Source organism: Portunus trituberculatus, chromosome 19, assembly GCF_017591435.1.
Source record: "Portunus trituberculatus isolate SZX2019 chromosome 19, ASM1759143v1, whole genome shotgun sequence".
NCBI classification, from domain to species: domain Eukaryota; kingdom Metazoa; phylum Arthropoda; class Malacostraca; order Decapoda; family Portunidae; genus Portunus; species Portunus trituberculatus.
The window spans coordinates 10811232-10823437 of record NC_059273.1 but is presented as its reverse complement, the minus strand read 5'-3'; the positions used below and the strand labels follow the sequence as shown (position 1 = coordinate 10823437).

Here is a 12206-nt window from a genome sequence, read left to right as displayed (position 1 = left end):
GGGAGGGGAGAGGGGAGAGGGGAGTGGAGATGTAAAGGGGAGGAGGAGGAATAGTAGTAGTTTGACAATCAGGAGATTGCTTCCAGGGGCGTGGTCATGACTAACTCTTCCTCCTCCTCCTCCTCCTCTCTTTACCTGTTTTTTCACTAATGTTTTTTTCTTTTTCTTGTTATCCTCCTCCTTCTCCTCCTCCTCCATCATATATTCTCACGAGCTGTCAGCAGAAGGAAAATTTAAGAGGAAAGAAGAGCCTTTAAAAATTGGATACCGAATGGAGGATGGAGGAAGAAAGAAAGTAAGAGAACAAAGGAGAGGAAGAAGAAAAAGAGGAATTAAAAAAGTAGACACGAAGAGAGGAGGACGAAAGAGCAGAAGAGTAAACAGTGGAGAGAATCAAATCTGAATGAAAGCACAGAGAGAGAGAGAGAGAGAGAGAGAGAGAGAGAGAGAGAGAGAGAGAGAGAGAGAGAGAGAGAAATAATAATCAGCTTGGCGCGACATGATTCAAGGGGAGGACAGACCACAGCCGGAGGAAGAGGAGGAGGAGGAGGAGGAGGAGGAGGAGGAGGAGGAGGAGGAGGAGGAGGAGGAGGAGGAGGAGGAGGAGAAGAAGAAGAAGAAGAAGAAGAAGAAGAAGAAGAAGAAGAAGAAGAAGAAGAAGAAGAAGAAGAAGAAGAAGAAGAAGAAGAAGAAGAAGGACATACCACTAAAAGCACACAGCCCATTGCCGTCCATGCACTGCAATACTATGCATGGAGGAGGAAGAGGAGGAGGAGGACGTTGGGAGGGTTTAAGTGTTGTTGCCTCTACACGGTCAGCAAGCAAAGAGGAGGCAGAGAAGGGAAGAGGAAGGGGAAGAGGAGGGGTTGGGGGATGGGCAGAGAAAGGAAGGGGTGGATATCACGCAAAGGAAGGAGGTTTGGACTAGGGAGATAATGAAGAGGATTAGACGGTGGAGGAGGAGAAGGATTAGGAGGAAAATTAGGTTGAGAAGGAGGATTGAAAAGGGGAAAGAAATAGGAAGAAGAGGAGGAGGAGGAAGAGGAAAAGGAGGAGGAGAGGTAAAGAGACACAAGGAAAAGAAGAAGGAAAAACAAAAATAAAGTAAGACATAGAATAAACATATAAGAAAACACACAAACAGGAGTTCCTGCAGGATTATAAGGACAGGAAGGAAAGAAAGAAGGAAGGAAGGATATGTGGGGAAGGGAGGAAGGAGAGGAAGAAAAGCTGGGGATGTAGGAAGGTCAGGTATCACTCGGCTTCCCCCAGGTGTGTGCGTTCCCCAGGTAACATGAGCCAAGCAGCCCCGCCAGTGACACCCGGCCAGCGCTTCGCCAAATGAGATTGTGGCCGCTGCTTTACGATAAACTTGGGGCTTGGGACTGGCAGGGAAGGGCTGAGAAGGACTTTGGGAGTGATGGTGGGGGTGATGGGGTGGTGGGAGGGAAGGGAGTAGTAAAGTGCGGGTGATCGTAAATGTGGAAGGAAAGAAGGTGGAGTGCAGGTAGGAGTTGAAATGGAAGTGGCAGGTTACATGTGGAAGGAGTAAGGAATGTGGAAGGAAGGGAAGTGGATGTACTCGTTAATATTGAGGGTATCGAGGTGGAGGTGATGGAAAATGGAAGAGGAATGTGGAAGGAAGGGAGAGTATGGAGGTGGAGGTGATGGAGAAGTGGAAGGTATGGAACAGAAGGTGGTAGTATATGTGGAAGGGAGTGAAGTGGAGATACTAGACTAGTGGAAGAGAAGGAAGTGGAGATGGAATGGATGAATGGAAGAGCAGATGGAGGTGGTAGTGGAAGATGGTATAATAGTACGTGTGGAATTACAAGTGGAAGCGTTAGTGGAAGTGGAAGAGAGAGAGAGAGAGAGAGAGAGAGAGAGAGAGAAGAAATATTCAGTACCTTTAAATGTGGAAGGAAAGAAGGTGGAAGAAATGGAAGGGGAATTAACCTAAGTGGAAATAGCAAGTAGTGATTATTTTTCCCTGAGGGGCTGTAGAGATGTGGAAAAAGGGGGTAGGGGGGAATGGAAGGGAGGGAAATAGTTGCAGGTGTGTGGGGGAGATGGAAGAGGGGTGGAAGTCTCTGCAGTGGAGGAATATTATGATGAGACATTAGATTAGGGGCAAAATTGATATTATCTCATTAAATCTCATCCTGTCAATTTATTTCCTCCAATTTTCCTCTCCTCCAATCCTTTCTCGTCACTTCTTCCCGTCATTTCTTCCCTCTCCCTCCTCTTCCCGTTAGTTATTCTTCTCTCCCACGTTTCTTCCTTTCTAACCTTTTCCCTTCACTTATTATTCTCCCACCTCTCACTATTTTTTTTTTTTTTTTTTTTTTTTTTTTGCCAGTTCCTCTCTTTCTCTCCTTTCTTCTCTTCCCGCCATTCTGTCCGCTGCCCTGCTTCTTCCCGTCAATCCCTTCCTTCTACCACCTCTCCCCGTCAATTTCTCCCTTTTCCATCCCACTTTCCGTGTATTTATCCTGTCTCATTTCTTCCTCTGTCATTTTCTAGTTATGGGCAGTGAAATTATATATTTACTTACCTACCTGTGTCTGTCTGTCTGTCTGTCTGTCTGTCTGTCTGTTGTAGGGAGTGGCAGTGTGTATGGGACAGAGTAGCCGTGAGGGAAGGAAGGGGAGTTTATATAATGAGTGGAAACCAGATAGAGAGAGAGAGAGAGAGAGAGAGAGAGAGAGAGAGAGATCTAGCTTGCATGTACGTGAGAGTTAAAGTTCCAATAAAGGAGGACATTGAAATAATAAGAGGAGAAACATGTGAGAATATGGTCGTAGAGAGAGGAGGAGGAGGAGGAAGAGGAGGAGGAGGAGGAGGAGGAGGAGGAGGAGGAGGAGGAGGAGGAGGAAGCATGTGTTAGCAATATAAGAGAATACCTGTAACAAGGCGCAGTGAGATAATCAAGAATAAGGAGGAAGAGGAGGAGGACGAGGACGAGGAAGAAGAAGAGGAGGAGGAGGAGGAAGAAGATGAGGAGGGTGAGGGGAAGGGATGGGGGAGGAAAGGGAAGTGAGAGTGGACTACCGTGTTGCAATGGCGGGGAGGTGGAGTTGGAAGATTAGATGGGTTTTAGGAGAGAGAGAGAGAGAGAGAGAGAGAGAGAGAGAGAGAGAGAATGGGGATAGCGGTAGTGGTAATGGTGAGGGTAGACTGTGGTGATGCAGTGAGAGAGAGAGAGAGAGAGAGAGAGAGAGAGAGAGAGACCTGATTAAAAACTAACATGACCAATCTAACTTTTTTTCAACCCAAGCACGATGGTAATGAGTCTTTCCTTCCTTGCATTGGTGGAGATGAGTGGAGGAGGAGGAGGTGGTGGTGGAGGAGATGTGGAAGACTACACAATTTAGACACTGGTATTACCTCTCCATTTCTCCTTGATTTAGTGTCCACCTCCTCCTCCTCCTCCTCCTCCTCCTCCTCCTCCTCCTCCTCCTCCTCCTCCTCCTCCTCCTCCTCCTCCTCCTCCTCCATTCAGACGCTCGTACTGGGAAGGAGGAAGTGGAGATAAAGGAGGAGATGAGGAGGTGGTGTGGAGATAGGATGTCTGGATTATGCTGTCGTTCGGTGGAGGAGAAGGAGAAGGGAGGAGGAGGAGAGAATAATAATGATGGGAAACAGAGAAAGGGAGAAGAAGAGAAGGAAAATGAGAAAGAGGAAAGTGAAAATGAGACACGAGGAGGAGACTGAACAACGAGGAAAGAGGAAGAGGAGGAGGAGGAGGAGGAGGAAGACTGAAGAAGGGATGGAGGAGGAAGAGGAAGATGAAGATGAAAGAGGCGGAGATGAAGAGAATACTTAGCAATGAGGAAGAAGGGAGAGGGAAAGAGGGAAGAGGAAGAGGAAAGAAGGAAAGAAGAAAAGTGAAAAAATTATTAGGAAAACGATGAACAGGATAATTGGCAATAAAGGAAAAGAGAAAAGAAGAAAGAAGAAAAAGAGGAAGAAGTTAGTATGATATGTTAGGAGCGTGACTCTTGAAGTTTCTGGAGAGTGGAAAATTGGAAGAGGAGGAGGAGGAGGAGGAGTATTGAGTCCCTCTGGTCGTGTTGGCAACCTCATTCGTGTGGTCATCCTTGAATCTCTAGTTACATTTTCTTTGCTCACGTTTTCTTCGCTCCTCCTTCTCCTCCTCCTCCTCCTCCTCCTCCTCCTCCTCCTCCTCCTCCTCCTCCTCCTCCTCTTCTTCATCATTTTCTCTTTTCTACTACTACTACTACTACTACTACTACTACTACTACTACTACTACTTATCTTTTTCCTCTTTTCCTTCATTTCATTTTTTTCATTATCATCATTAAACTACCTTCTTCTTCTTCTTTTCTTCTTCTTCTTCTTCTTCTTCTTCTTCTTCTTCTTCTTCTTCTTCTTCTTCTTCTTCTTCTTCTTCTTCTTCTTTTTATACATATGTAACATTTTCAAAACAAGGCAGAACATTCGACATTTGCTCTCTGTTCCTTCTTTTCCTCTTTGTTTCATGTCATATTCTCTTGTCGGGGCAATAAAAGGACAAATGTTTACCCAGAATTCCCCTCTTCCATTCTCTCTTTCTCTCCTCCACAGGTCTTCCTCTTCTCTGCTTCCTCCATTCCTCCGTTCTTCTCCCTTTTTTCCTCTCATTGTTTCATTCTTTCCTCCCTTCAGTCTGCCTTTATATCTTGTTCTCTCTCTCTCTCTCTCTCTCTCTCTCTCTCTCTCTCTCTCTCTCTCTCTCTCTCTCTCTCTCTCTCTCTCTCTCTCTCTCTCTCTCTCTCTCTCTCTGCTATTCTTGTAGCCTCCTTCTTTGTATTACGGTATAGTATGATAGTATATCCTCCTCCTCCTCCTCCTCCTCCTCCTCCTCCTCCTCCTCCTCCTCCTCCTCCTCCTCCTGTCATTGAATCAGATATCAGAGTTCCAGAATTGTAAAGGTTCATATTATTTTAGCTCTTATGTGATTCATCTCCTCCTCCTTCTCCTCCTAATCATCATCATCATCATTCTCCATAACGAAAGGGATACCATGAATATAACAAATAGGTGAGAAGAGGAAGGAGGAGGAGGAGGAGGAGGAGGAGGAGGAGGAGGAGGAGGAGAAGAGTGCTGAAGGAAATAAGCCGCGTATAGAAGAGTCAGGCACGCAGAAAAGAATGAAGAAGAGGAGGAGGAGGAGGAGGAGGAGGAGGAGGAGGAAAGAAAGATGAATTGAAAGAAGAGGCAAGAAGAGAAAATGATAAAGGGCCATGATAGGGTACGAACAAGAGGAAGGAAACAAAGGAGATGAGATAAATGGAGGAGGAGGAGGAAATAAAGAAAGATGCGAGGTAGGGTACGAACTGGAGGAAGGAGGAAGCAAAGGCGATGACGGATTGTGAAGAAGGAAGAGGAAACAGAAGGTAGGGCAGGAAGAAGAAGAAGAAGAGGAGGAGGAGGAGATGAGGTCGATAGTTTGGTCATTACGTAGTGGAGAATGGAGGAGTGATAGTGAAGGAGGAGTGGGAGGAAAGTTGGAGATGGGGAGATAGCAGAGAGAGAGAGAGATTGTTAACAAACCGGAAGAAAAGTAGAAAGTTAGGAAAAGAAAGACGAGGAAAGAGTAAAAGTTTAGAGGACGAAGATAAAGAAAGTAAAATTATGAAGATTGTAAAAGAAAACAAAAGAAAAAGAAAATACGAAAAAATGAACCAATATAGAAAATAAAGCAAAGAAGAGGAGATAAGACAAAAATAAAAAATAAATAAAATAGAAATAAAGAAGAAGAAAAAGGAGAACAGGAAGAGTATGTAAGGTAAGGAGAAGATGGTGGAGGAGGAGGAGGAGGAGGAGAAAGAAGAAGAAGAAGAGGAGGAGGAGGACATAACCGTAGGCAAGGCTTCACTCCCCAGCTCGTTAACAAAACAAACAGGTATCCTTAAGCCCCGTGGAAAGAGCTCCCTTGAACCCCAAAACCCTCTATTAGCTGCGGGGCTGGGATTGGATGGGGCGGGGCTAGGGCGGGGCGGGGCTGGGGCGAAGACAGGAGTGGAGCCGTAGCAAAGACTAGCCACCCACTATCCAATCCGAAGCTTTGGCGTGAAAGTAGACCAAATGTGTGATGGAAGACAGAAAACGTGACAACATAAGAAGCGATACAGAGCGAAATAGGTTAAAAAGGAGGATTAGGAGGAGGAGGAGGAGGAGGAGGAGGAGGAGTTAGGGAGTGGTGAATATATGGTTGTCTCGGCTGGATATGGGTGAAGGGAAATGGTGGATAAGATAGGATAAGATAATGGGGTGGAATGAATATGGGTGAAGGGAAATGGTGGATAAGATAGGACAAGATAATGGGATGGAGTGAATATAGGTGATGGGGAATGGTAGATAAAATAGGATAAGATAATGGTATGGGTTGGATATGACTGATAAGAGGATGGTAGATAAGATAGGATAAAATAATGGGATGGAGTGAATATAGGTGATGGGGAATGGTAGATAAGATAGGATAAGATAATGGGATTGGAATGGGTATGGGAATGTATTCATGGGGGAGAAAAAAAAAACTTATCCTACAACACATCTGGCCTTCAGTGTCAATATTTTTGAAGGTACGCGAGTTTTGAAGGCTGTTTTAGCTACAGTAGTGACAAATTAACAACACTTCCGTATTATTATCAGGAAAAGCACTTGACAACTGTACTTACTCAATCTCTCCTTTGAAAATTGTGGTGAGAGAGAGAGAGAGAGAGAGTGTGTGTGTGTGTGTGTGTGTGTGTGTGTGTGTGTGTGTGTGTGTGTGTGTGTGTGTGTGTGTGTGTTTGTATTAGAATTATAAGGACGGGGCGGGGCGGGGCGGGACGGGGCGGAGCGGGGCATATAAAGAAGCCAATCCTTACACAGAAGTCAGTCACTGGGCGGGGCAAAGCATGGCGGGGCGTGACGTGACGTGACGTGAGCAGAGTGCAGTGAAGATCAATTTAGTTTATCGAGCATATGTCTCCTCCTCCTTCTCCTTCTCCTTCTCCTTCTCCTTCTCCTCCTCCTTCTCCTTCTCCTCCTCCTCCTCCTCCTCCTCCTCCTCCTCCTCCTCCTCCTCCTCCTCCTCCTCCTCCTCCTCCTCCTCCTCCTCCTCCTCCTCCTCCTCCTCCTCCTCCTCCTCCTCCTAAAAGCGCTAACGACTTGCTGTTTTGCCTCCAATAACGATCTTACACCTGGTTATTGCTGCCTGCAGTGTGTGTGTGTGTGTGTGTGTGTGTGTGTGTGTGTGTGTGTGTGTGTGTGTGTGTGTGTGTGTGTGTGTGTGTGTTTCTTAATTGCCATAATGCACTCGTGTTTGGTTTAACTTTTTCTTTTTATTTTCCTTTGAAGCAACAACTTAACTGGACTTCTTTTCCTTTTCTCTCTTTATCTTGTTTGTTATTTGTTATTTTTATATTTTTCCTTTCTCTCTCTCGCTCTCCCTCCGTCTCTGTTTCTGTCTCTGTCTCTAGTGTCTCTTTCTCGAGTTATGAATAAATAGATAAATGAAGAGATAAATAAATAAATAGATAAACTTAGCATTGTGCATATTTAAACGAGGCTGATCCTGTACAATTATCAGTGGTTATGTGGGTTTTCACCTTCAATACCTGTAATCGTGACAGTCTGGCTGCAGGTAACACATCAACACAGGTAACATAAGCCAAAGCCAATTGTTTTGCATACACCTGCCAATTAGATTTACATAATAATGCATTCATGAATATTGGGCATTTTTCGATACATTAACAACCTCGTTTTTGCCTCGTTGTGAAGGGAAGTTTGAACGTGTGTGTGTGTGTGTGTGTGTGTGTGTGTGTGTGTGTGTGTGTGTGTGTGTGTGTGTTTTTTTTTTTTTTTTTTTTAATAATCGATACTTTTGAAAATTATTAAGACTTTTCGTTTTTGAGTAATTAAGGAAGATTTGTCGTGTCTTTAACCATGTGGAAACCTATCTTCTCCTTTTTCCTTCTCCTCCTCCTCCTCCTCCTCCTCCTCCTCCTCCTCCTCCTTTTTTCTCCTCCTCCTCCTCCTCCTCCTCCTCCTCCTCCTCCTCCTCCTCCTCCGTCGCCTCTCTTCCCCTTTAAGTCCATGTTCTAGCGGCGTCCAGCGGTGTGCACTTAAAGTTTGGTTTTGCGCGATGCTCACACGGCCGTCCCTACTTCACTTCTTTTCCTTCCTCCTACTCCTACTCTTATTCCCAGTCCTACTCCTACTCTTGCTCTTACTCCTCGTTTTCTCCCTTTTCATCTTCAGTCAGATCCTTATCCTTATTATCTTATTTGCCTCCTCTCTCCTTGTCTTCTCCCTTTTTTCTCATTTGTTGTCTCTTTCTTGATCTTCCTCCTCCTGCTCCTCTTCCTCCTCCTTCCTCCTCATCTTCCTTGACGCTCGTTGTGATCAAGCAGCTCCTCCTCCTTTTCCTCCTCCTCCTCGTGTGTGTGTGTGTGTCTGTTATTCTAACCTCGATTATTAAATGAAACCGATTTATCCTTTGCATTTCCACGACTTGGCGTATCACAGGCTGATCTTTGATGGAGGGAGGGAGGGAGGGTGGAGGCTAAAATGTTATGGGGGAGGTGGGGAGGGTTGATGTTGGGGAGGGACGGTGATGTGAGTGGGTGGGGGAAGAAAAGTATCATGGGTAAGTCAGGGGAATAGTCAGGTGTGTGAAAAGGCACGTGTGGCGCTGGGGTGCAGGTGAGTCTGTTCTGCTTCTATGATTCCCTGTTAGGCTGCTCGAGTGCCGGGAGGGAAGGGAGGGGGAAGTGATACGGTAATGAAAAGGATGGCACCGCCTCGCGTGGCGCCGCGCCTCCTCTCCCGGTCTGATACACACACGCCAGAACACCTGTAGGGACAAAGGTGTAGAGGCTGTGTCCCGGTGTCTCTTCCTGTCTCTCTCTCTCTCTCTCTCTCTCTCTCTCTCTCTCTCTCTCTCTCTCTCTCTCTCTCTCTCTCTCTCTCTCTCTCTCTCTCTCTCTCTCTCTCTCTCTCTCTCTCTCTCTCTCTCTCTCTCTCTCTCTCTCTCTCTCTCTCTCTCTCTCTCTCTCTCTCTCTCTCTCTCTCTCTCTCTCTCTCTCTCTCTCTCTCTCTCTCTCTCTCTCTCTCTCTCTCTCTCTCTCTCTCTCTCTCTCTCTCTCTCTCTCTCTCTCTCTCTCTCTCTCTTGTGGTGGTGGTCACCGGTATCCTGTGTTTCCAGCAGCCGGCATCCCAGCAGACGGACCGTCACATTACCGGAGACAGTGGCTGATGAGTGTTGACGCCTGTGTCCTCACGCCAGACTCAGGAGATCTTTAGCTCAGTATAGCCTGGCTTGCCTCCCCGTCAGCTGGGCTGCCCAAGGCGTGAGGACACGTGTGGTGTTGGCTAAGGAAGTTCTGTCGTTTGGCGGAGGTGATGTAAGGAACAGTGTGGAAAACTGGGTGTCCAGCCCGCCCGCTGCTGCCATAAGTGTGTCACGCTACAGGAATGTCCCGGAGACGGACTTCCGCCGTGCTCTGGTGAGGCGTGGGCCTGAACGCGCGCCCTTCGCCCCGCCACGTGCCATGGTGGACCTCTGGGCGAGGACTTGAGGCAGGCAGGCGGCAGGCGGGCCATGGTGTGGGGAGAGACGCGAGGCTGAGGGTGAGCAGCTTCAAGTGTGAGTGATCGGGAAGGTGAGCCGCGCAGTGATGCTGGCGCGCGGAGGGACTGTTAGCGAGACCAGCCTCGAAAGGACGTGTGGTGACCACCCCTGGGGCAGCCCTGGCAGACCCGGCAGACCCAGGGCCGGAGGCCATGTACCGGGGCCCATGCCTGGCGGACATCTCGGAGGCTGAGGAAGAGGCGAATGAGGACTCGTTATCGTCGGCCTCCACGGCCTCCTTCTGGAGCCACGAGCGGGAGCTGTACGACCCCTGGTGGCGCGCCACGCCGCCCACTGCTGCCGCCATTCGGGCCTCCTCCTCCACGCCGCCGCTATACCGTGGTCTGGTGCGCACGGCACCTCCTACCTCCCCTGTGCGGACCAGAGCGCGGAGACCGAAAAGATCTGCTCCCACCGGGCGCAGCACCACGCCTCCCGCTCATTCCTACGCTCCGCCCAGGAGACGAGCCAGACCATATGGTAAGAACGGCCACTTCTGCACCACAGCATGTTTGCCAGACAGGAGCTGCCACTGCCATCTCGTAGCTGTTTATGAGGCGCGGGAGGGCGCTGGCGGCTCTTGTAGTAAGGAATGACGGGCTTCGCTGCGTGGCGGCCTTGTGGCAACTAAGGGCACGTGGCCACAGCCGTCAGTAGTATGGTGTTGCCATCGGCGCGCCACACCTCTAGCACTGGTCTGCGTGAGGCCGTCATCACTGGCAGGGAGGGAGTGTGGGGCGTATGGGATAGCGACCTGCTGCTGCTGCTGCCGCTGCTGCCTACCACTTTAAGTTCATATTGAAACCTTCCGGACCCTCGCCCCCACACACACACACACACACACACACACACACACACACACGTATTTCGTGGCGGGCGTAGGCCAGCACAGCAGTGCGCCTGTCGTGGGCGCCGCTGCCGTGGCGTGTCGGTGTGTTGCGTCACAGGCGGGCGGCCTTTTGGGGTCTTTGGGGCTGTGCTCTTGTCGGTCTTGTCAGTTGAAGCCTGGAACAAAAATAGAGTAGCGGTGTGTGTGTGTGTGTGTGTGTGTGTGTGTGTGTGTGTGTGTGTGTGTGTGTGTGTGTGTGTGTGTGTGTGTGTGTGTGTGTGTGCACTGACAGCATGGTGCGTCACAGCACTCCATTGCAGCTCCACGCATGACTACGGCAGCCATATTGATTCCAGTCAGCTGATGCCTATCCCGCCCCATCCCGGCCCGCCATGCCACTCCCTCCTGGTCTGGCAACACTTGGGTCACAGCGGGGCATGGGTACTCGCGGCGTCCCGGCGGACCCTCGCTTCCTCATGCTGGTGGGGGGGATGCTGCTGGCGGCCCTGTCGCTGCACCCGCCCCTGCTGCGTCACTCCCATATTTGTCACACCGCCCACAAATCCCTCTTCCCCCTCCTCCTCCTCCTCCTCCTCCTCCTCCTCCTCAGCGTAGCGTGACACATGAATACCTCCACGTGTCCTCTTCATCCTCTCCATTATAGATTTAGTTGTCATCTCCCGCCGCCTTCCTGTCTCATCCGTCACCTCGCCCTGCCACTCCGCCTTCCGTCACACTGCGCGTCACACACCAGCCCCGCCCACCGACACACACTGCCGACACTCCTTACTGGGATAATGAGGGCTGAAAAGGACGACGTGATATTAGTATTGTTTTTTGTTATTGTCGTCGTTCTTGTTGTTGTACAGTTCACTCGTTCTGGAAATAATTGACTCATAAATCACCCACACAGCAGCTTTATGGAACAATAACCGCGTAATTAACTACTATTCCTGCCCTCTTATATTGTAACACTCATCTCACACTCCCTCTCTCCCCAAAAGCCCTCCTCCCTTCCCTTTTTACCCTGCTTTTCTTCCTCCCCTTTCTCCCCTTCCGTCTCCCCTTCCTCTTCTTTCTCCTCTCATGGAATTAAAACTACGGAAAATTCTATACACACAGTTATTACCAAGCCTTTAAAGTTATAACCCAGAGAGAGAGAGAGAGTGAGGGGGGGGGGACGTTTGGCAGGCCCTCAGAAATGCTGCAGTTGTCCCTAGGTCGTGGCGTGAGAGAAAACGGGTACAATCTAGGTACGTTTTCTCTGGCCACGTACAGTATGGGTAGAGAAAACGGAGCATATTTTAAGGTGGACTATCTTACGTTGGTGTAATCCATGTGTGCAGTTTGTATGCTAATGTTGGGTTAAAACTTAATACTTACATTACTGCCATGGGTTTATTTTAGGCGTTTTAAGGTGTGGCATTAATTCTGAACTGGCTTTCTGTTTCTCTTTTTTACGGACATTTCCCCCTCTCCCCTCTCCTCCTCTCCTCTCCTCTCCTCTCGTTCCCTGGCTCCTTTCCCCTCACCCACTCCCCTCCTTGCTTCCCTCTCCAATTCCCCTCTTGCCTTCTTCCCCCATTCCCTCTCCCCGTCCTCGCGTCCCCTTCCCTCTCTTCCCTCTCCCCTGCCAGCTTCCCCTCGATCCCCTTCCCCTCTCCCCTCACGAACGGTCCTCTTTAAGGTGCCTCCCCTCGTGTGCTCGCTTTAACTCCGTCACTGTTGCCTTAAAGCTTCTTCTAAGCTACG

The 12206-nt window shown here is 48.9% G+C and overlaps 1 protein-coding gene across 9 annotated transcripts in view; it reads left to right on the top strand.

Annotated features, from left to right (window-relative positions):
- Positions 1 to 12206, top strand: part of LOC123506358 (MAP7 domain-containing protein 1-like) — a 290206-nt gene that overhangs the window by 219017 nt on the left and 58983 nt on the right. Inside the window, exon 1 of one of the 9 annotated variants that reach the window (XM_045258390.1) lies at positions 9229 to 10105. The exons of 7 other annotated variants lie outside the window; for them this stretch is intronic. In XM_045258390.1, the coding sequence (XP_045114325.1) occupies positions 9778 to 10105 (328 nt within the window). In that variant the 5' untranslated portion in view covers positions 9229 to 9777. Of the gene's footprint in view, positions 1 to 9228; positions 10106 to 12206 lie in introns of those variants that run through there. One more of the 9 variants, XM_045258398.1, reaches the window with a different exon arrangement.